Genomic DNA, 24,426 nt, shown 5'->3' with positions numbered 1-24,426 from the left:
TGCTTACCTTGCATAAAGTTATATAATTTTGTGGAATTTCTTATCTCCAAGATTTCCACCACACAATAAGATTGGAAGAAATCAGGCAACAACAGAAATCCAAAGTGGAATGAAACAGCATTCAGTCACTGTGATCATGCCCTTGTTCTCTCAGGAAACCAGGATGAAGAGACTTCCTTCCTTCAAGAGCTCTAGCTAGCTCTTTATTCTTGTACTGCTAGAATACGTGAAGTTATTCTGTCTTCCAGACTGGATATTAATTCAAAAGTTTTAGTTCTGGAAGGTGGAAAAGTGCTACATAGTTACTAAAGAACAGACTCACACACTAAGCCTTCTTTGGAAAATAATCTCTTTACCTGAAAACCATTGTCCAAGAAAGAAATGTCTAAATAAATGAAGGAATGACTCTTCTATTCCCAACACTTGACTGTTTTCATATTCTGAAAGTCTGTAGGTTAACAGACTTTCAAAGCAACATGTTATATGAAATACTTTAGCTGACAGGGAGACTATACAAGGCATGGGATAAGCAGACATCAGCCAAGTTTATTTTTGCCTTTTCTTCCCACCTATGTCACTCCTACTGTTCAGGACAAAGAAATTTCTGTTCTCACTCTCTGTTATACATGTCTACAACATTCACTTCTATTTCTTATCACTCCACTTCTAGGACTTTGCTATTAAGTGGGTGCCACTTTGAGGTGCAGACAAAATGAAAGCATAAGGACGTAGCGTCAAGTCTGCTGGGTCAGTAGCAGTGCAGCTGAGTTGCTCATCAACTTGCCTCTGGGCATTTCTGCCAGCATTTCGGATTCCATATGGAACTACTTGTCAGAGGGGGATGGTTCAAGGAAGCTTCAAAGAAAACGAGCATGACAACATTACTGACAAAGGAGACAAGACAGCAGTCCCAAAGATGGGCAGATTTCATCCAGACTGCTATTAACTTCAGCAGCTCAAGCAGTGGGGACTTTTTTCTGATGCTCAATGCATTGGAGAACATGCTAGCTTCCAGTTTCTAGGAAATCAAATCAGGAATTGTTGACAACAAAAGGTTCTGCAAGTTCGAACAATAAAAGCATATGTTAACATGGTTAATTTTCAGAGATCTCAACACAGTCACGTATAATTGCAAGATTTCCCACACAGTAGGCTTTGTTCAAATCACTAAATGACAATTACTCTTTTTCTCAGCTGTTACTACACACTGCCTTACAAAACAACTGGACAAATAAAGTTGTTCTACAGGAAATCACAGCCCAGGTCACATCAGCAGTACATCCTCGCAGGTAGCTCCAAATCTAAAGCACCTGCATTAAATCCTTTTCATGACAGTACTGTTTGATGCTCATGGATCAGTGTACAAAGTGCAAGAAAATCTTTTTGAGTACGGGTTCTTATACACTGCAGTGGCTTATCTTAAAGTGTCTTCCTCTTTACTTCAGCAGATGCATGGCTTAAAGTGCTTCCAAAAACAAAGCAAAAATACATAACACTTTACTCCCTAAAAGCAGTCAGTCTATTTTAACCTGAAAAAAAAAAAAACCAACACATTTGTATATATACATATAACCTTTTGAACTACCCTTAGCACCGTCTCTTCAGAAGTTTCATTCCAATTCTAAATTCTCTCTCCTCCTAGCATCACTTCATTTTTAGACTGTGAATCTTTTTTGCTTTGTCCCTGTACATTGTCACAGAAATAAAGTCAAGATACTGAAAAAAAATTGGTTGGGTATTTTGGCCAGTCAAAACATCCTACGACATTTTTTTTTTCCTGAATCATTCAAATTGTAAGAGAGTAAGCAAGCCATGCAACTGCTCCCTATTGTGAGGCTGATGAGGAGAAAGGAAACAAATCTGTAGCACAGGTGGAATATTACTGCACATTTATCAATGAGGAAAAGCAATCAAGTTATTGGTAGTCAGCACAATATCAGTCAGTAAGTAGCTTTTCACCATATGAGATTTCTAGGACGTAGAACCATGTACAGCAAGGGAATTTCACAGATACTTAGACTGAGATTCCACCTTGTAAATACTGCTGACAGCGCATGAAACATATGGATAACGTGCTCAAGTATCCTCAGTATACAGTCTGAAACAAATTGAGGAAGACAAGAGGAAGACAGACCTTATAATTTCATCACTGTATTCTCAATACCAAAACATAAAACCATATTCCCAACTAAAGCATCAAGATGTGAGAGCAAGCTTTAGAGATACTTCTCACCTCCAGTCAATAGAATCAGTGTTTCCATTATATTCAGTGATGTTTTGGATCCAATGACAGTGATCGACACAAACCATCTACAGTTCACAAAATTCTCTCCAGACACAGACCAATATCATATTCTGTTTATTAAATATTTTCTATTTTAGCTTAAATTCAGGAGTTACCAATAATACTTAATTTACTTGAATTAAGGTTGTTTAATTGATGTGCTTCAAAGTATCTACGAAATATATATTGTGAATGTAAAGGGAAAAGTGAAAGAGAAAATACACAAACTAGTGAAGTTTCCTGATTTCATACTTTAAACTTACTGTTTAAGCACCTTCTCTGTAGGAGAATATTATCTTGATCTGATTATTTTATGATATTAGTAGAACGGGCAAGAAAATCAATGTATGCTTTTATGAACTATTCACGTCAGTTCTAAAGTTTTACCAGGCTAAACACACCTGTGTTAGTATTTTTATGTTCAAGTCACAGAAAAACATGAAAAATCAAGCAAAATATTGTTTCTAGGGGTTGAAGTTATGAAGCTACTTCTGCATTCCTCTGCAGCAAATTAATGCTGCCAATGGGCCCTACCAAAAAAGTTCATTTGTCTGTAGGGACTAAAGAGAAAGGAGACCCCTGATGGCTGATATGATATTTGCAGACACTCTGAACAGAAAAGTCAAGCTGGCAAAAGATCTCAGGCATGAAATATAACACTACATTTCAAAGTAGTTTCTCCACCCATACCCATTATTAATATAACTATGCAAATTTTAGCACTGCCTAGGCAGAAGCAATTACGCTAGTATTACAGGCCACAGCCTGAGAAACCATGCCTTGGGCCACCTTTTACAAGAAGCACACAGAAGATGACTTCATCAGTGACATGCAAAGGGATTTCAGAAACATCTCCAAAATCTGTAGAAATCTGAGAAATCTGAATACAGAAATCCCATGCATCTTGAAGAGTCAGCTGAAATCAAGTGGTTTACTTTTTTCCCCACATACCCAGCACTTACTTATTCTTTGCTTCAGTTCCTCATCAGAAAACCAGAATCCCCCTACCATGTACTAAACAGCTATCATTACAATGACGTGACGAGGATTACAGATTCTAGTTATACGTTTACAATACATGCCAACATCTTACTATTTTCATCTCTGGCCCCAAAATGTGATCTATATAGCACAACCATCAAAAGAACTTGGCTGAATCCATGTAATTTGACAACAAAACTTTTCACACCAGGAAAACCCTCACAGCGCCAATTCTGTTCAGATAGTGCTGATATGTATGAGCTCTTGAGTTAAAGGAGCTGATGATGGCTGTATCCACAGAAGCAAAGTTTTGACAGTAACAAATGAGAATCAGCATCAGCTGGAGTGAAATAGTTTTTTTTTCCCTCCAACCATACAGAATTCCATCACAAGTTTGGACAATTTAAGATCTCTGCTCTTCAAATCACAAAATAAGTAAAATCTCCCTCTCACAGCAATCATCAATTTAGTTAAAATATTTAAAACATTCTTCACTTGATGTATCTCTCACATTCTGGAGGATAAAAGTTTATCGACAAGACAAAGCTTCTCCTGGGACATAGGTAACTCAAACACTGTCTTTCAGACAATTTAGTTACTACCTAGAAAAAAATATATATGCTATAATTTCATCAAAAACATGTTAATAAATTAGAATAGGCACGAAGTCTGCCTTCAGGCAGAGCTTCCAGCCCAGGGTGTGTTAGGAAAGCAGAAAGGACACAAGAAAGAAGTTTCTGAAAGTTTAGTTTGACTGCATTGGTAGGAACATGCATTCTCCACCCACTGTAAAGATCTTCATATGAAAAAGCAGGTTGTCAAAACATCAGTTTCACATTTCAGATGTGCTGCAACCCAGGATGGGGAGGCTTTGATCACTGTGGATACTGAGAATCCTATAATATATTTCACAATAGCATGTAAATTAAAATAGGTTGGAGAAATTCCAATCTGAGTAACTGGAATCTGCCTACTCAAGTGTTCTTCTGCAATTGCAATCACATGCAGTATTCTTAACTTCCTGACCTGAAGGATAATGTAGTACTGCTCAACAGCTGCTGTTTAACAGATTTAGCTGCATCAGTGAAGGGTAAAGATAAAATATTGAAAAATAATGGTGAATGCATATGCTTAGCATAAAGAAAGAAGGTAGAATAATCTAAATATTAACATGAGAGAACAATCAATGCCTCAACATTCCAATAAATTTCACAGTAAGGCAGATAAATCCACATTAATTGCAAATAAAGGATAATTTAAATACAGTTCATTATTTTACCTGTCTTTGCATCTCTTCAATCTGTCGTTGGGGAACACTCTGCAGAATACTGTACATTTCAGGCATTTTTTCTTCAGGGATGACTACAGAGGCCCTGTAAGCAAACAACCAGAAAAACAGCAAGATGAGAAAAAGCACATTCCACATTAAGAGAGATCAACAGCTGTTTTAACACAGAAGCTTGTTCCACATCTAATATGATGTGCTCAGAAGATATCAGTAGAAATAAGCAGTATTCTCCTAGTGTAATTTATTATTCTGTAGCAACTCCCTCATGACCACAGTCAGCCTGCCCACAGACGACACCACAGAAGTCTATGGACTGATCTGCAAATCAGTCAAGAAAATATGGAAGGGACGGAGACACAGAATTCCTGAAATCCCATCCCTGGACTGCCACTGACTTGCTGACACCTTAGATCTTTCAGAGTGACAACTGATAGCACCTACGGTGCTATGCATACTAACAAGAAATTTTGTATGTATTATCCTAAGATCACATAACTGAACATTGTGCACATATTGAAAAATAAAATCTAAACTCTTAACACAACTAGAAAATAATTATGCTTTTCAGTCTCAAATGAACTTAAGAATCATGATATAATAAATTTAGCATCCAGATGATGCCATTTTTTGGCACATTCTTTTCTTAAGAGCCTAAACACAGATCAGTCATTATTAAACACAAGCTTAAGAAAACAAAGCAAGTCTGGCTTAGAAAAGACATCACTAGCTACAGGATAAACAAACAGCTCAATCAACTCTGCCTCCTTTGTTTTCCTCTCTTGTTTTCTGATACATAAATACATCAAAGGCCAAGATCACATTTATCTTATTCAGTATTCTCTTCACTGTAACTAGCAGTACATTTGACTGACTACAGTGGTATCACTCAAATCACTGAATGATGCCTCTTAGGTGTAAATTGGATGTACAGCAGTGGTACAGACCTCTTCCAGTCCAGAACCTCAGAGAAAGGTAGAATGTAGGAGTCGGCAATAATGACTGGGACACAGCCAGCTTGAAGAACATCACTTAGCACAGCCTGTCCGAGGCGGGCTCCACGTAGAACAACACAGAATGTAGCTTCCTGTCAACAAATGGTACCAACACAATGATGAGGGAAAAAAGAGCAGTATTAGAGTTGAAGTAGGTATGTACATACATGCCCTTTAAATTGGCGGGGGGGGAAGGCAAAAGGAAAACAGGCTTGCACTTGCACTGCACTACCAGTGTATTCTGAGCCACCAAAAAATTCGTTTATCTACTAATGGCTCATAAATATTAAGTGGAAAGCAGAGAAATCAGCTAATGAGGTTATTCTAAGCTTTACTTTAGTGTTCTAATTTCAGAATTCTAGTCGAGAAAATTCAGGTGGAAAAAATAAGTTTGAAAGTTGGCATAACAAGATGAGCAAAAAGCAGTGTGAACTTATCAAGTACAAAATGTACGACGCCAAATCAATTTTTTTCCACTAAAAGAATAACAGGGACACAACAGATTTCATGGCCCAATCTTAAAAGGCACTTGGCATCTGATAATATTCTCATAAGGAAATTAAAAAATCATGAGATTGATAAAACCCTTAGAGGCTTTATAGATATAGAATTCTTCATAAAAAGCAGTTAGCAGTGTCTCACAGGTAAAAACGAAGTGATGAATCAAAAGAGTTCAAAAACAATTTCTCCTAGTTGCAACAGCCAAAATGTCTCTTAGTTAAGGGAGGAGCAAAATTAAGACTACACTACTTATTGTGTGTGATGATGGTTGACATTTTTTGGAGGATTAGGAAGCATAATGGGTAACAAGATTAGAGTTTAACAATACATGAACAAAATGACTAAAAATACACATACAGCCTTCAACATTTAGATAAAAATCAACAGCACAAGTGTAGAGCATGAAATAATGGGCTATGTTTTGCGTTTTGCAGAAAAGGGTATTTCATACAAAAAGGTAGGAAAAGAAAGGATATTTATGTGCAACAACAATGTTATGCTTCTGGGAAAAAAAAATAAAAATAAAAAAAATTGCTCCACCCATAGGTTGTAAAAGAATGTAGAAAGAAGCACAACCTAAGAGAATGGCAGTAATCTCTCACTCTATTCAGTACTGCAGGACCCCAAACACAGCAGCAGATTTAGTTTTAGGCAATGCACATCCAGGGAAAAGAAGTATGATTACTTATCTCAAGAGCGTGACCAACAAGACTCAACAAGACTACTTATTCCAAAGGGCTACAAATGGGAGGAAGGTGGCTAAAGGGAGCTTCAAGGATATAAAAAGATTCCACAAAAAAGAATATGAACAGCTTATTCATGCCCACGGCACACAGGATGAAAAGCTACAAGCTGAAACTCCAGCAGAGAAGGTATCTTGGCTATGCTGCAGTCATCCTGTAGATAGGGTGTTTAGTTCACTTCAACATTACTGAGGAAACTTGCTACAGATTCAAAATGACAAAAAAAAACCATACTGGAGAGTTTAGCTCTATAAAGAAAAACTCTAAGTCAGTATTACTCCCAAATCTAAGAAAGAGAAATCAAAGTTGACACAAGGGCTTGCACAGATAAGAAAACATCTTTCCAGCTAGCATTTTGTGGCTTGATGAAAAGGAGCCAGAAAGGCACGGCAGGGTAGAAAAACATGAAAATGAAACTAGGAAATACAACGGGGTTTGCTGGACCTTCACTCGTTTCCTAGTGCAGTTGTGAGACTTGTGCTCATATTTGTAAAGCACTGAAGAGTCTGAGAATCCTGTCCAAGAGAAGAGTGCTAACAGGAGGCTTTAGCAATCCACAAGTCCAAGAGCCTGGCTAGAAAAAAAATCTGTAAAGGCAGGGCTGGAAAGGATGAACAGGGATCAGTCCTCAGGCTTCCTCCTTCCCCACTCCCAGAAAGGAACAGAAGGAAAAGAAGGGTGGGGGAAATGGAAGGAGCAGAGAGAACAAACACATTTTAACCATTCACTTGCTGGATCGCAGAGAAACAGGTGGAAGAAATCCTAGTAAGGTCTGGGAGAAGGGGGTGGGGAAGAAAAAGAAGAGCCCAGATGTGGACACACATGCTCATCTGCCCAGATAACCATTTTTCCTGTCTAGACAAAGGTTACTATAAATACGTCTCCTCACATCACCACTGTTATCAGCCAGACATTCCAAAGGGAGATGCAGGGCTCTGCTAAGGAAAGTATTTTAACAATCTTTGCATGTGCCAGCTCTCTTCAGAGATATAAAATAATACATATCAAGATATAGATACAGATCCTCTGACTTGCTATCCTTGAGCTATCCAGTCAGTATTTAAAGAAATACAGCAAAGAGATTTTTTTCCTCCCCTTTTGACTGGAAGTTTAGGACTCATTGTGACCCGTTGTTCCCTCTCCCTCTCCCCCTCCTCCCCAAGGAATTTTAAACATATTTCCTTCAAAACATAACAGGAGGGGTGGAAGCTTTGCCTTTCTTCAGCCGGTTTGTTATTTTATCATCATTTGTTGAAGTTCAAAGACAAATTATGTGCTGGTGGCCACAGACAGAGCACAGTGGCCTATGGCATAACTCACTTCACCACACCACATGCCAAAGCACCTCTCTGTTAGAGAATTGCCAAGAGACCCAGGGGTCTGAGAACGCTATCGAGTTTTATCTTCACTGACACATCAAAAGGCCTCTGGAAGTTGGGCCAAGGCCATCAAACACATTTCACCTAGATGTTTTCATAGTTGCATGCTGACAAGTCTTCTAGCTCAGTGTAGAGTTTAACTACTAAGTTGCACACAAAAAATGCAACCTGATGAACTCTATTTGTAACAGTCTTTTTTTCCCCCCAAAATAAATACATACATAAGCTCTGCAAAGTTCATTTTAATCTGTCCTGCAACTAACAGAGCAGGCCACTGTTCCAAGCTCCATCTAACAAGGCCTGAACAATCGTAAGTTAGAAATCAATTTCAAACTCATGCCTACTGAAGGTCACTTTACCAGTCATTCTGGAGGTGCAGATTCTAAAGTTCTTTCCTAGTTTTAAAGCAATCAATCTTGCCTGACCTTCAAAATTTTCACCTCTCATTGCAGCTGGATTTTGTGGTATCTCCACATCCTTATTTAAATTTACACCATGTCGTCATGTACTACCACAACCACCATGACCAACCCCATTAAGTTGTTACACATAAGCAGTATTCCAGACTGCGGTGTATCCTCTGTATGAGTTTGAGTACACAGTTCTTCATTCTCTTAAAAATCAGAATAAAGTTGGGATATAACATCCCAGGTGATCTAACGAACTGTGCATTTGCAGAACACCAAATGAAATATAAGCAAGTTCCCTATCAGGGCTAACTAGGAGCAGCTCCACAGCTAAGACAGTCACCAAGAGAAAGAGAAATCTGCAGAAGAGACAGTCTTACCTGAAGCACTTGAGGATAATCAAAGATTTGATTGTTGTGACAGCGTTTGCGAACAGCAGGGACCCCATCTGACAGATTTGTGCATTTGTCAAGGAGCAGCACTGATTCCCCATTCTCAGCCTGAAGAGCTTCCAACTCAGACTGGTATTCTGGGTGCAGAGACATTTGAGATGACAGAATGAAATACCTGCGGGGACTGAAAAAACACAGCAAGTTTACTTGACAGCAATGCAAGTTTACTTCCAAGGTGCTTGGCAACATATTTCCTTCCACTCTAGAAAAGTTAACCTCATTCTGCTAAATGTAGACACAGTGCCAAAATCAGATTTTCAGACAATGCAGGAAAGGATGGAATATAATTAAATTTTTGATAATAAATGGCTTAGCATTATTTACAACACCACATAAAATTATATGCAGAAAAAGTGCTTGTATGAATAGGCACTTGCATTATAACACCTTTTATAAATTGAATTAACATTATTCACCTACATAATAAAACAGCTTGCTACTGAGGCTTGATGTCTGTGCACTGTTACACAGCAGACAGGACGCTGAATGCTGCTACTGCTTTCTCCTCCTGTATTATTTTTTTATCAATTTTAATTGGAAAAAAAGATGCTGAACTGTCTAATCCTATTCCCTCTTAAGTCCTACCACATCCCAGAACCATGAATATTCAAGATGTGCTTCGACACTGAATTATTTCACAGCTTTAATTAGAACTGGAGATAAAACACACAGGAACAGTCACAGATTAGAAGCTCTCTCTTTAAAAAACAGGCTTTGTTAATGCTGGAATATATCATGTAATACAAATGTTATACTCATTTAGTCTGATTTTTTTTTAAGCAGATTGGATAAGTCAAACTACTCCACTGCTTCCCATTCAAGGGAACATGCAGTGAGAGCGTGCCCTCACACAGCCAAAATAACGCAGGAAATAGGAGGCCTGAACTTAGGACTCCAATTCTGCTCCACATGAGACTATTTTTAATTTACAGCTTTGAAAACACACACAAACACACACTTTATAAAGTCAGACCTTTCCTGCTGCTCTTCTCACCTCTTTTACTTATTTCCCTGCTGGTCACTTCAGCAGATCCAATTAACGGATAAGACTTGCACAGAATTTTTTTAAAGCCACTCTTGTTCCTAAGCCTGCAGCTGCTACCATCTTGCTACCAACAGCTTTAAAGAACATATATTTCTTGCAGAGTTGGATTTAAAACATCTCAAATTATCCAATTCAAAAGGCCAGTAAATGAAAAACTCTCAGTTCAACTCTGTACGAGGAATATTTCCTTTAAAAAAGGAAATACCACCACACACCAGTGATAATGGATGTTTACGACAAGTCAAAGATTGTGTGGGATTGATTTGGGCATTTAAAATCAAATTTTGCCTTTAAACCATCATCATCCTAGGACACCCAAACCTAGCGATCAAATCTTCTTACAAAAGAAAGTACATTGCAGCCACCAGGCAATAACACTTCAGTGTAATGGAATGTGATTACTTATCCCAGTCAAGTTTGAACTTGAGCTTTGTTCTCTTGTCACTGTCCTCCTGCATAAGCAAAGAAACCTGTGAACGTTTCAATTAGTAACGCTAACTGGCCGCTAGATGGTACTCTGGAGACTACAGTCTGTTCCTCACAAAAAGTTGTGTTTGACAACACAAACCTCCCATCAAAAATGGGCTGATACAGCATTTGGTTGACTATACGGATACGACCAGTATGATAGCATCTCTCTCTGCAACAGATTCTACACATGCTGAAACTTATGATCATGTTTATACCTTCCAGATAGAAATACAAAGCATGCTCTCAGTCTACGCTGAGCCGTAAGAACACTTGAGACATGTGAAGAATCAGTTAAGATTCAACCAGTGCCCCTACACCTGCCAGGTCCAGAAGCATTATAAACAAGAGCATAACGTGTGTGTGTAAAACAAACTTCTACTATACAGCTTTGTCCTGCAACTAACTACGATTCCTTGTCTGGAGCAGCCCAGAGCAATAGCAAGAACATTGCCCTTACCAGAGGAGATGAAAACTGGAGCCAAAGCTCCAGTTTTTGTCTGTTATCAGCAGCACCCTTTCAACAACAGTTTTCAACTCTGATAAAGCCATATTCTTTAGAGGATGCTGTTAGAAGAAATGCCCTAAAGCTTCTGCATTTCCAATCTTGAGATTCATAATCAGTAAGAGCATATCATTTACCCCACTGCCTCAGTCTGCTCAGTTTTTAAACCACAGCACAAGTAAGAACCTGCTACAGGGAAGTTTTCAGCTGCGTAATTAAAAGGCTTATTGAAATGCTTCTTTATCTTTGCTATAGTAATTTATTGTCATTAATTTGCTTTTAAGTATCTTAAGTTATCTGAAGATACAATTCACTAGGAAATCAATACTACTTGGAATTACAGCCCTGCTTTCCCTAAACTTTAAGAAGGAACAAACATTAACAACTATTTTTATTTATTTTCTGTAAGTTGAAAATATATTCTAGATATATTGAATCTAATGCTACTAGAAACACTGTTGTCCTGTTTTACGGTTCAGTTTCTAGAGTGGATCACCAAGAACACTGTCAGACTATCATCTACCACACTTTAGTTTCTGAAGAGAGAAGACAGAACCATCCCCCCTATATCCCCAGCTCATAGGTAACCCACACCCGGCAGATTAGCCAAGGCTACCAGTATTGGAACCATCCCATATTTTAATAGGAAGAGTCACACATGAGCACAACTCTTAAATAAATTGACCCAGCCTGCTAAGAAGCTAGCGGATATGTTTGTATTCTATTTGCATCCATATCACATGCAAGATTCAATGTACTTTGCCAATTCATTGGAATCACTTTACCCTGGTCCTCTTTCTGGCAGATCCACTTCTGCAGACAGAGGGCTGTACACAGGAATACTGACATCGTAGCCTTGCCGGTAAGTCCACGTGGAAAAGCCTCCACCAGCTAGCAGAGCTCTGAAAAATACAAGAGGCTATAAACAGAGAATGTAAATCATTCCGACTCAGAGCATGATTTACTGGTTATCATTACCAGAACAGCAATAACAGTTACTGAGATAACAGCTTTTCCTCCAACTTCTGTCAGTGGAATTTTTCATGCAGTTTTTAGATTCACTTCAGCCTTCCTGAACCGGGCTTACTGCCAGGCTGGATACAGTCATCAATGGAATGTTTGCAGTGGCATATGATCACTGAGGAAAGGACCATTTTTGCGTTCTTATAGGGAAATGGAATCTATGGCTGTCATTACGATCACCCTACATTTTTGCAAGCTTACATGTGCTAAGTCCATTTTAATTTAAAGAAATACTTTCTTGATTATTTATATCAGTTAACATATTCCTCAATGCCTGCCCTAAAACACTGCATAGCCCAGCTCTCAGAGTGTCAGACAAGCTGTATTTCGGGTACAAGTCCAGATAAAATACAGCATTTTGGCAGCTTGCAACAACTCAGGGCTTCTACGTCAAATAAAATTAGTTTATATTTTGTTTTCAAAGCAACTGCATAAACTGTTAAGTATCTTTTCACCTATGACAAAAAAAATAAAATGCTGTAAGCAGAACACACTACAACGAGAGCTCAGTACGCTCTGAATCCATTCTCCAAGAGTAGAGGCAGCTTGGGACACTGCTAGAAAGCATGGGGATAACCAAGGATGGATAAATTAAGATATATTTTAACTCTTCAGTGAGATGACTCTGTCTGCGGCCTTTCCCAAGTGGGACAACCTTTCATAACATAGAGAGAAAGAGCTGTCAGAAACAGAAGAGAACCGTGTGTACAGAAGAAAGCAACGCACCGTTCACAGGGCCAGAAGAAACTAGTGTGTTATTATCTCTTATCCCAATTCTAGCTTCTTTGAACAAATAATTAGAGGCCAACGGCTTTTCAGTTACATTTCATCCCCAGCCCCCAGGTGGCACACTGAACATATCATCTGTTTCCAAAAGATGCTCTCTTCAGCTTCTTCTGTGACTCCTGAAACATCTGATCATACTTTTTAGTCCTTCGTCACCAACAGCAAAGTGAGCTAACCTCAAAGTTGCCCTAGAGATACTGTGTTTGCCTTAATTACCACTTAAAGTAATTTGCAGAAACCTGTCTCCAGACAAAGAAGAAGAACACAAATACAGCACTAATCTAGGCAACACGGAAAGGGGCTTGAGGAACTGTACCCATTGCAGCAGCTACAATTATAGCCAGCAGCCTTACCACAACCTTGCCCACTGTCATAGTTCAGACCGGAACAGGCACATCTCATCAGTAACATGAGAAGAACACCAATATGAGACACACTAGGTGAAGTAGGTTCCAGTTATCACTGAATTAAATGCTTAGTATAGTGTTCAGAGCAGTTTTTCTATTGCTCTTATACAACAGGTTATGATTTTACTTAGTTATCATCCAAGACTAATTATTTTTTCCCCTCAGAACTCATCAACCCGGTTAAACATCAGCATGTTCTGCCTCTTCTAACTCCCTTCATGGTGTTCTGCAGGATACTTCACTTCCTGCTTTAAATTGCAGCGCAGCCACTTAGCATTCCTATATCCCATTTTGGTACAAATAAGACTTCACTAAATGTCATTTAAGAAGCTCTTAGAAAACCATAGGCTCTGGATTAGAGACATTTTTCAGTTCAGTGACAATTACAAACTCAAACACACTTGCCTTTCATTACTGTTCACTCAGAACACAAACCACTTGTAGACGCAAACTATTTGTAGAAGCAGAAATCAACTTGAGAACAGGACGATAAATCAAGAATGCGTCGAGTGAGAATTTACGATCCAAGTGCTTATTTGGGATTCCTTTCCAATGCCTCCTTTCTGGTGACATATACGCGTTACGTGTATATTATGAGCAGGTCTCACCCTTGAAGCTACATGTTCCAGGGCTTATCCACCAACTCAACTACCAGCCAGGAGAAAAAACTGGCTTAGGCATTGCTGTTCTTGCACTTTACAACCTCCTCTTTTTATAACCCCCTAATTGGGAAACTACAACCAGATTGTTTTAATTGGATCCGGTGAAAACATGACAGCACCTCATCAGCCTTGAGAAAGCAGGTGTGTCATACAGACATTTACTTAAATAAACCCCCAGGGAACCAACACCAGCTAAATAACTCCTCTCAGATTTTCATTCTATGGTGCAGTGAGGCAATAGAGATATTAACTCCTAATATACTCATGGTGAATAACCTTTAAATAGCACTAACCAATGGGCCTGTTTCAGAGCAACTTTTCACCACTTCTCAGATACTGATCCTGCTTGCTCTCCAGGAAGTGCCCCAACTGGTGTGCACTCTTAAGTGTTTCTGCCCAGCTGCCAACATCATCAGTTTTCTGCCAGATCTCACAAGTCACTGAAACCCAATTCATCAGCTGAAGCAGAAAGAAAAGGTATCATCATCCCTACGTTCAATTCAACAGCTACAGAGTGGGTCAGAAAAAGAAGTCTCTTCATCCACACTACTATACTAGATTTAATAGTATTTATTAACAAATAAAGAGCTTATCTTTTAAGCTTTATGGCAGGAGATTACATATGTTACAGCAGCTAATAACAGCAACATAGCCTCCACACCCTCAAGGCAGACTTGCATTGTTGAAAATATGGAATAAAGTGCTTTTATCTGTCTCCTAGAAATCAGATTTATAGATTTAATAAGCAATCAACCTCTCAGTGAGTTAGCTTAGCTAAAGACTTTTACAGACGTAAAAATAATATATAAATTAATTCCCTTTTGTGCATAAGGTCTTACTTTAGCAGGATTCATATTCTGCAGCAAATCAGCAGAACATGATTCTATCACATCCATGATCCATTAGTGCTCAGCTAGGTATGAGAAGGCAGGCCATGCTCCCTGAGCAAACTTCACAAATACTACCTGTGTATTTCACCAGTCACCCACAAAATCCCACACACCCACTAGTCCCTATGGAGCTCTATCTGTAAAGTTCAGACCTGCCATTCAAAATCCATCAAACTCTGTCAGAATACATTTATTTCAACCTGCAGCCTCACACCTCACGGCACTACCAGTGCTGCATACTTTGTTAACTACCCATTCTGTACTTTGTGCCTTTCTGTGCCTACTTCATTCAGATGAAGAAGGCATGCTGGGTTCTCCTGTTCTGTTAGATATGAGGTAAGACCTCCAGAGGTCTCCAAAACCATACTGTAACTACGTGTGACAGCACTCAGGCCCTTCCAGGACTAGGTCCTCACAAGTGATTTTGTCACAGATGATTTATTTTCACACCTACGGCCAGGATCTACACTTAGTACAGTCTGACAGCTGGCTGCCTACAAAAAGGTATTTCCACCTTTTCTACCTCTCAAACGTTGTTGCCTCTCCACCGTATTAGAGCTAGTGGTTATGCAGCTGCAGAGCACGTCAGCTCAGCAAGCTATGGCAACAGCTGCTTCAGAAAAAAAAAAAAAAAAAAGGGGTTGATTTTTTATTATTTTTTTTTTTTAATTCAAATGACGTGAATTCTTGTGGTAGCATGGGAGGCACTTAGAAAAAAAACATCTACCAAAACAATGTATTTTCTGCACACTAAGCTAGGGTCAGACATAAATGGACGTCTGACACAATTTTATTTTAATTGCATGGTGTAGTAAACCTCCTGCATACAGTTAATAAGTCTGTTTTTTCTATGGACACAGGCATGCAGTCCAAGAACAGTCCATCCTGCTGAAACAGGATGAAACACTGTTCAATGAAAACCTTTGTTAAGAAATACAAATCTTAAGAGCTTTGTAGGAACGGATTTACAGGTTTGGTTGCAGAAGAACAGTGTTTGGCTGCCCTCTTCAGGATAACCCACATCCATGTAACATATTTCATACACTGGCAAAAACTAAGAAATCACTTCACAATCAGTGATGTAATTACAAAGAGTAAACAAGCTCTTCAAACAAGTCCAGAAAAAAAAAAAAAGCCAACAACCAAATGTATGTCTTCTGGCATTGAAGGATAATGTTTTAAATCATCTTTGGTGCAAAAGAATCAAGATAAGCTCTATACTCAACATTCAAAGTTACAATTCCATATCTCAGGGAAGATTTTGTTGACAGAACATTCAGCAGAAGGCAGCTAATCTTGATCTTCGGGGGAAGGACTGATTACATGGGATCCAAATCAGCAAACCTAAACATGCATAAGCTAATCCAGTAGAAACCTATTCAATAACAGCTTCTAAACTAATATAGTTTCTCGTATTCCAACTTGCACTGCCTTACAACTTCCTTTTCTCCTTCAAAAGTAAACTGTTCTGCAAGTGAAAATTAAGCTCAGGAGCCTTTCAAGCTCCTGCCAGATATCTTAAAAAAACAGAACAACTGTGAGAAATTGCCCAATTACTAGTACAGAGTAACTGTCGAGATAACAAACATTAATGAAAATCACCATAGTTTTAGTTTTGCCAAGTAGAACACCTGTTTTAAAACATTCCATGTATACGTTCTGACTTGTATCAGAAAGTTGAAGCTAGGAGCAATCTTTGGGTTTCTACTTTGCATCACATGAGACATTCTGTAAATACATCAGGTTTTGTAATACAGTATACAAGCCTAAACTGAAAATTCTCCACCAGCATTTTACAGCAAGCAAAAGAGCTAAGACAAACAAATGCTACAGATTACATTCCCCTGAGAATGGGAATAAACTGTTGAAGCAAACACTTGACCTGTACAAGACAGTGACTTCTCTACTTCTCTCGACAAAGCCATATTTCAGCTTTGTAAAGGCTAAGGAGCTATCAGCTACAGTTCTGAACTTGCTGCTTCTCCAAAGGCATTTAAATAGAGATCTATGCATTCAAACACTCAAAAACTCATACCTATCTCTAGGAACATCCAGTGCAGTGTTATAATCTGGTGGCCCTCCAGGCAGCATATTGAAGAGTAAGTGATTTGTGCCTCGATCCCATCTAAAGCAAAAGAAAAAAACACAACAACGATTAGAAAGATGTTCTCTATAAACAGACGATAAATTCAGCCCAAGACTAGCTCTAGCACTGACTAACTGGATCCTCCCTCCCCTCCAACATAATTTTATTCCACTTGAGTTCTGCAGCATCCTATGTGGAAGTTTCAGCAAGTACCTGGAGAGCTGTGCCAAAGCCTGAGCTGTCTCCTTGATACGTAGTGTGTTCTGATTGAGGACATCTATGGATGGTACAAAAAGGCAGGCTCGGTTGACATCATCAGTGTAGTATTCACTGTCAGAGATGGCAGTCAGCAGCTCATTGTATTCCCTGGAAATAGTATTGCTCACTGATGTCCCGTACTCATCCACATACTTTTTCAGTGAGTAGATGTATACTTTGATTTTGTTTTTGGGATTAAAGCCACATCGATAGACATCAAAGCAGGTGTGCATCCGGCAGCTGAGGTCTCCCCTCTCAGGAATGGGGCTGTCAGCAGGAAGCTTGACCACAGGCACATCGTGGACACTGCGTTTTTCAACAGTCCAGTCACTGGACGACTCGATGGAGTGAGGCCAGAACTGGAACACTCCTGTGGCAATTAGGCCAAGCAGAACTATGGAAAAGAGAGTGATGTAGTAAATGCGATGCTTGGTTTTCATTCTTGGGATGAGGGCTGGACCCCGGGTGTTATATTTGGCTGACGCACACATAATGGAATCAATTATCTCTTGTCTCTGCAAATTAGAAAGAGAGAGGTTTAAGGCTGAGCTCTGGAGGAGACACAAAGTTATCACCGTGCAGAGAAAAACATTAACCCATTCAAGACAAGCTATTTGCCTCAGCAGATTTACAGTAAAACTCCTTCAGATGCTCATGTTCCTCTGGAACATAAGATCCCAATGGTTGGTTATACATTGTGACTACCGCTTGGCAATGACAACAAGAAGCCCACCTGAAGCTGAGAGTCTTCACAGGCGGCACTCGGGAGTATACACATAGTAAACGCCAAAAAAACCACAACGCCCAGCTTAGCTGTGAGTGAAGAGACACAATGTGGATAGCATGTAACAAGCAGAACTTGGCATCAGGATACTGTTTCTAACACCAAGTGACCTTCAAATCAAATTACACACCTTCGACCAGAAAAATGCCAAAGAAAATCTAGAATGGAAACCAACTCAAAATGAAAAAGCTCTACAGAACTCAAACTAAATGATCGTGTTCTAAGAGCCTCATCCACAGAGACGGCCAGGGACACAAGCTTATTTACCCATAGCTGAGGCTACCTTAGAATTGACATCTCATCTCCGAAAAACATCTCTTTGTGCAAGCAACTGAAATAATTACTTCCAAATATCAGTAAGGAAAAGGGAAACACATTTTAACGATCTCAAATCTCCACTTTCCCAGAAAGAGGGATTTTACCAGCCAAGGGGGTTAGTTGGCTGTAGTCTTAGTAACACTTTTTACAGTAAATACCACGTAATATAAAATGTCACAAACACGGTCGCATCACTGCTGCCACTGCTGACTGTTCTTTAAGCTTTCACATGCAGAATCACAGTTCCAGCTGTATGACTGAAGGATCGGCTACTCGGAGCGTGCTGAAAGCTGCTCAGGGCATCTGCTCCAGCTTCCATATTAAATAAAAATCCACGGCTCCAAGCTGCACGCTGCACAGCTGGTATGTTTTCATGCTTGAAGAAGAATGCAGGTGATGTAATTATACATTCCTGACAAAGATGGGACATTTTCTTGCCTTGACAGCAAGAAAGGTCTCACGATCAACTGCACAGCAGACAACAAATATGAATAAAAGAAGTACCACTAAAGCACAAATAGTCATAATAAAATCGGCTGACACACTGATCTGACAAAAGGCTGTCAGGACAGAGTAAGCGAGTCACGAAGCAGCTGTTAAAGCCCACCGTACAAAGTAACATCCCCGCGACCCGCCGTCGCGACGACCTTCACAACCAAAAGCTTCCCGTACGCTTCTGACCGCTCATCCCGTTATCCCACGCTGGCCGCACCGCTCTCATTACCTCCAAGGCCACACGTCCACAGCAAGCTTTGCGTCACCCGACCCCACCGCCGCGGTACCTCCGCTGCTCCTCGCCCATCCGCGGCTCGGGGACGCGGGCGGAGTAAGGCAGGACGAGGCGGGCCGCGCCTCCGGCTCCGACTCACCTCCGCCCGCAGTCTCTCGGGTGCGTGCAGGCAGCCCGCCGGCTGCCCCTCCGCGCCGGGCGCGCCGCCCGTCGCTCCCCGGGCCTGCAGCGTCGCCGCGCACGCGCACGCGCACGGCCGCCGCCAATTCGGCGCAAGAGAGACGCCGCCCGGCCCTGCCGCTGTGAGAGCGCCCCGCTGTGGCGGGAGGGCGCCGCTGCAGCGGCACGGTGGGCTGGCGTGGAGCTCGTTAAGGCTTGAGAAATTGGTAGCGAAGCGCTGCCGCCGCCAGCCTGCTTTTAAAGCTGTCAGCTCTTGCTCGCACCTTGTTATTAAAATTGTTTATTAATTGTTATTAAGCACTGGAATAGGAACCCCGGGGTGGTGATTGAACCACCATTCCTGGCTGTGTTTAAAAACCGTCTGGATGTGGTGCTCAGGGACGTGATTTAGCAGAGGGCTGTTAGAGTTAGGGTAGACTGGTTAGGTCATTGTTGGACTCACCGATCCTTAAGGTCTTTTCCAACCTGAGTGATTCTATGATTCTATGATTCTATGATCTTGCAGAGGAAGGCCTGTATAGGAAGTGAGTGGAACAAAAAGCCCCTTTCCCAAGGGAAACCGTGAGCCAGCTCCCCTCCTGACAGGGCACGATAAATCCATGGCACAAAACTCTGTGCCAGAACCACACAAACTGGTGGCATGCCAAAACAAAAGATGTCAATGAACTGCCCCCTTGCCAAAAACGTGTTGGTGCTGCTATATCCCCTCACATAGCCCCCTTTGAGTCCCTGTCACCCCAGAGCCCTGGGGACAGCCCCTGGCTGCGAGGTCACGGTGCAGAACCACATCCAGGCTTTCCCCGCACCCCTAACGCAGCCTGCTGGAGCCCTTTGACCACCATTCAAAATGGCAGCCCAGAAGCACCTGCTGCAGCCCTTTGACCACCATTCAAAATGGCAGCCCAGAAGCACCTGCTGCAGCCCAGATACATGCCTGCATGCTGCCAGCCCCTTGGGTCCTGTGCTGCAGCCCATTCCTCCCTGTGCCAGGGGACATCCTGACATGCAAGGAGGCTTCAGCACTACAGGAAAATTTGGGTGGTAGTGCCATTTCACTGAGAGCTTAGACTGAACAGAATGCAAGCAGCATCAGCTTTTTTTTCTATCCAAACAGCAAGAAAAAATGGAGGACGTAGTCTGTCTGCCTCAGGGAGCCCATTCGTATGCTGGTGATGCGGCTCAGCCAGACAAGTCTGCAGCGCGGCACTATTTTTAGACTCTGTTGCCATTTATAACTGGTAAAAATATTCGTCAGCATCTGGGTATCAGGCTATCAATTTTTATAAATGAGAAGAGAGGTGGGATATTTTACCTCACTTGCTTTGCCCTCTTCTGTCTCACCTTATCTGACCCTCCTGAGGTCACGTGGGGATTTGTTGCTGAGTGCTTTGCCATCATGCATACATTCACTGTCTGTCACACACAGCCACACAGATTTTCTGCTAGGATGGAAAGAAACGGCTGCAGAGCCTTTTGTGCTGGGTTTCCATTCACTCAAGGCAGCTGCAGGAGAGGCTGTGAGGCACCTAGTGCAGCCAGTGCTGGAAGCAGCACATTCTGAAAAATCCTTTGCAGTAAATGATTGTGCTAAAAGGGAAATACGAAACTCAATGGCTTGGGGACATCTTTTCTATCTTTGCTTTCATCCTATGGCATAGCATAAGTAAGTCACAGCTTATACTTCGCTTCTGAAACATTCACTAATGGCTACAACCAGGAGTCAAGGAACTGGGATGAATGAACCAATTTGGCTCCGGCGTAAGAGAGAGCAGGATTTTGTACCAGCCAGAGCATTCCCCTTCAGCTTATGTCAGAACTGAACAATGCACTCAGTGATGGCATTCAGCTGATACCTGGGCTGAGCAATATCTGCATCCAGCATCCCCCGCGCAGCTGCAGCTTCCTGAGCCATCGCACACCTCCGGTGGGGCTGCGCTGTGCCCGGTAGCACCGAGCAGTTCGTAACATGCCAACCTCTGTAACCAGAGGTCCAGCGTTGCCTTCCCAAACCAAAAAGAGAGGGAAATGTGAAGAGACTCCAGCAATCTGCTGCTACAGCTCCCGCAGCAGGATGCGAGCCGTGAGGAGATTCGTTCGAGCAAACGTTCCCTGCAAAGAAACCCTGCTGTGACAGAAGCGCATGGATAGGGATGCTCTCCGTGTGCTTCCCTGTCCCCAGAGCACTGAGATGTCACGCCGTGCGGAGGCATTCATGCTTCACCGAGCGAGCGCTCCCTGCACCGCGCTGCCTGCCTGCCTGCTCGCACCTCACTGACCGGCAGCGCCGAGGGGACGGGGCTGCTAAAAACAGCATTTCCTCGCGGTGTTTTTCCAGACTATTTTTGATTCCCCGTTTTGATAAGGTCGACTGGCTCACTGCTAAAAATAACCAGTCCCGGCAAAGCGAGGACAAAAGGCAGAGTATTTATAACCACCTCTGAGTGAAGCGCATTTGTCACTGGCCAGTTGCTAGTGTTTTATGTAGGCTGGTAATAAATACAGAATTAATTGGAGTGAAGAATGAGCGCACCTTGCTCCTCCGAGCTTCTCCAACAGGATACGTGTGTTTTTGTACATGTCCTCGTAGGCTACCTTGTGCTTCACAATGTGACCTGAATTGCCTCAGGAAGAAATGCAAACCAATCCTCTCTTAAGGGAGCCTCTCCCACTAAAATGGCTGCATGTGTAAAAGCGGCTGGATTTGTTTGCATGCTCAATACTTCAAATGCAGATATGGCTGGGGAGGGATTCATATAGCTTACTCCACAAATAAGGTTTTTCAGACTATCTTTCCGATGAAATATAATCTTGCCAATGGCAGAAAGGTGTACCGTGCAGGAAATTACCTCCTCTAGCTGGAAAATTCTAAACATCCTCATGGGATAAATGTGCTGGGAGGGGGGCTGAGAGGCTGGAACTGCTCCTGGCAAAGACCAGAAACCACCCAGCATCCTTTCTCATTTCTGCTCAAATGATTGGAAACAGGAAAACAGAAATAAGCAAAGGCAATTTTATCATTTATTAGAATTACGGTGGACATAAACAGTGAAGGCTCATCTTAATGTGTTATACTCAACTTGATGGCCTTTCATATTTTATATTAAATGTTGCTTTATTTATTTATTTTAATGTAGCTCTGAGCAGCTTCATCATTTCAGATACTGGTCTGTTTGCCTATTGCTTGCCAAACTGGAAAAAGAAACGCAGGGGGCACTCAGAACTTATTCATTTCTGTATGTATTTATTTATTTACTTCTGCCATGCAGAAAAAAAAACAAAAAATCTGTTAATGATGTTAAGGAGCAATAGCGTGCACAGCACACATCTGGCAGGGAAGCAGCAGAGGGAAAAAAGCAGTGACCAAGGAGCTCTTGCACAAAGGAGGCCTGCTGCAGCTCCCTGGAGCAGCAGCCATCCTGGCAGAGCATTCAGGTAGCAAGCAGCAGCCAGCCATTAGGATGACTGAAACCTATTCCAGCAGTAGGCTCCTAATGCCACATTTCTCTACCCTCAGTTCCAGTTATATTCTGAGTTTCCATTATCAAGTTAACGTTGCCCAGCAGGGAGTTCTTCAGGGAGTTAAAGCTGAAAAAAAATCCATGAAAAACAGTCCAAGTAACAAAATATTCATCTCCCCTGCTAATTTTAGTTGCTATAAGCTGAGATAGAAGTGGCTTTGCACCACAGTATGGTAGCTGAGAAAATCTTGAAATTGTATTGCAGCCTCTGCACTGCAGAGAGATGTGTTTTACTAGTCTTTTCCACATGGACAGTACAAAAAATCCACTTTCTAAAAATCTACATCTAAGTGAATGCTGGATAGCAATATACTCCAACCATTGGGATGAGCAGAAAGTCTAATGAAAAGAAAGGTGGGGGCAATTAATAGTTTGAATTTGTCCTAAAAGTCCTCTAAAATGCAGTTTCAGTGAATGGCTGTTCATCCTGGCTTTGTCATTTCAAAGAGTGTTTTTGTTGCTCAGGTACTCCATGGGATAAACAAGGGGGCAAGTCAGTAAGTCCATTTGTATTTTGGCTGCACCTCTCACCTCCCACTCGTGTAAGGAAAGCTGCCATGTGCTGTATCTTTCTCTGTGGACAGTCAAGTGCAAATGCAAAATAAATGCTAATAACCTGAGTGTGCTTATAACTATTTTACATGGAAATGTAACAAACTAAGCAAATACGATGCTTCCATCTATCCACTAACTTTGCTTCCCCTCACTGTTGCCGGAGGTGGAGCAGTTCTTCTACCCACAGCACTGCTTGCTCCTCAGCCCCTGCCCCTCACTTTCCCCATAGATACATCACCAAAGTGCAGCTGCAGCACTCATTTGCTACCTATGCTGTGGTAATTCAAATTATGGTACAGGCACATGCTTTTGTCACTTGTTATGTGTCTTTCTGCCCAAACCTACAATGCCCAAGAACAAAATCAACAAACCATAGAATAGTTGATCACTGACACCCTAACTCACAAAATAATTGTAAAAGGAAAGCTCTTTTACTTGAAGACTGGACCAAAGAATAACTTGAATTATTTTCAGTCTGAATTTTGTCTTTCACCTCTCTAACTCATTATATTCAGACTCCATAATGCTACCAAGATATAACTTGGTACTGCCAAATCACAGGAGGGGAGTGGTGTGCTTCCATTCATCTTTTATGGACCATTTCCTTTAACTCCAGATTAATAAGTATGCAGAAAAAAACTTCCTTTAAGATATCAATAAATGTAACATTCAAGAAACTAAACAGTTCTGCATCTGAGAAAGAAGCTTTCCAACAAAAGTTCTTTGTCATCATTATATAGTGTCTTTGTCTTTCAAAATGAAAACAGAGGAAGGACAGGAGACCAGAGAATACAGTTTAGTCAAGAAGGCTACTTTGCCAAATGATAGACTCCGTAGTTCAGGTAACAGTAGAAGATGCTACCTTGAAAGCCTGTGGGCATAAAGTAGGTACATCTAGCACAGAGGTATAAGGAACATGCTCAATAGTGTCCTGTGAATAATCCCACTGGTAACCAGAAGGGATGGACCTCAGGAGTAGAGAGGCTGCAGAGAGGATATTGTCCTTCCATCATCTCTCCACTCTTAGTTCTTTTGTGGACATAATGGGCTAAGAAGCCAATGGGTTCTTTTTATTTATACAAAGTGAAGGACAAAAACAAAAACAGGCATTTTACAGCCAAGGTGGTTAGATACTGTCTGATCTGAGAATAGAATGGAAACCAACTCAAAATGAAAAAGCTTTA

General features: G+C 41.2%; 1 protein-coding gene across 2 annotated transcripts in view; it reads right to left on the bottom strand.

The window, feature by feature from the left end:
- The window catches only part of EXT2 (exostosin glycosyltransferase 2), a 74,889-nt gene extending 55,616 nt beyond the window's left edge, over positions 1 to 19,273 (bottom strand). Inside the window, exons 1-7 of one of the 2 annotated variants that reach the window (XM_085224603.1) lie at positions 19,129 to 19,273; positions 17,113 to 17,672; positions 16,849 to 16,938; positions 11,831 to 11,947; positions 8,956 to 9,151; positions 5,498 to 5,637; positions 4,545 to 4,638 (exon numbers count right to left, since the gene is read on the bottom strand). In XM_085224603.1, the coding sequence (XP_085080729.1) occupies positions 4,545 to 4,638; positions 5,498 to 5,637; positions 8,956 to 9,151; positions 11,831 to 11,947; positions 16,849 to 16,938; positions 17,113 to 17,648 (1,173 nt within the window). In that variant the 5' untranslated portion in view covers positions 17,649 to 17,672; positions 19,129 to 19,273. Of the gene's footprint in view, positions 1 to 4,544; positions 4,639 to 5,497; positions 5,638 to 8,955; positions 9,152 to 11,830; positions 11,948 to 16,848; positions 16,939 to 17,112; positions 17,673 to 18,983 lie in introns of both variants that reach the window. The other variant, XM_085224602.1, reaches the window with a different exon arrangement.
- Between the last annotated feature and the right edge of the window lie 5,153 nt (positions 19,274 to 24,426).

Source organism: Meleagris gallopavo, chromosome 5, assembly GCF_905368555.1.
Source record: "Meleagris gallopavo chromosome 5, MGAL_WU_HG_1.1, whole genome shotgun sequence".
Lineage (NCBI taxonomy): Eukaryota > Metazoa > Chordata > Aves > Galliformes > Phasianidae > Meleagris > Meleagris gallopavo.
This window is presented reverse-complemented; position numbering and strand designations above follow the sequence as displayed.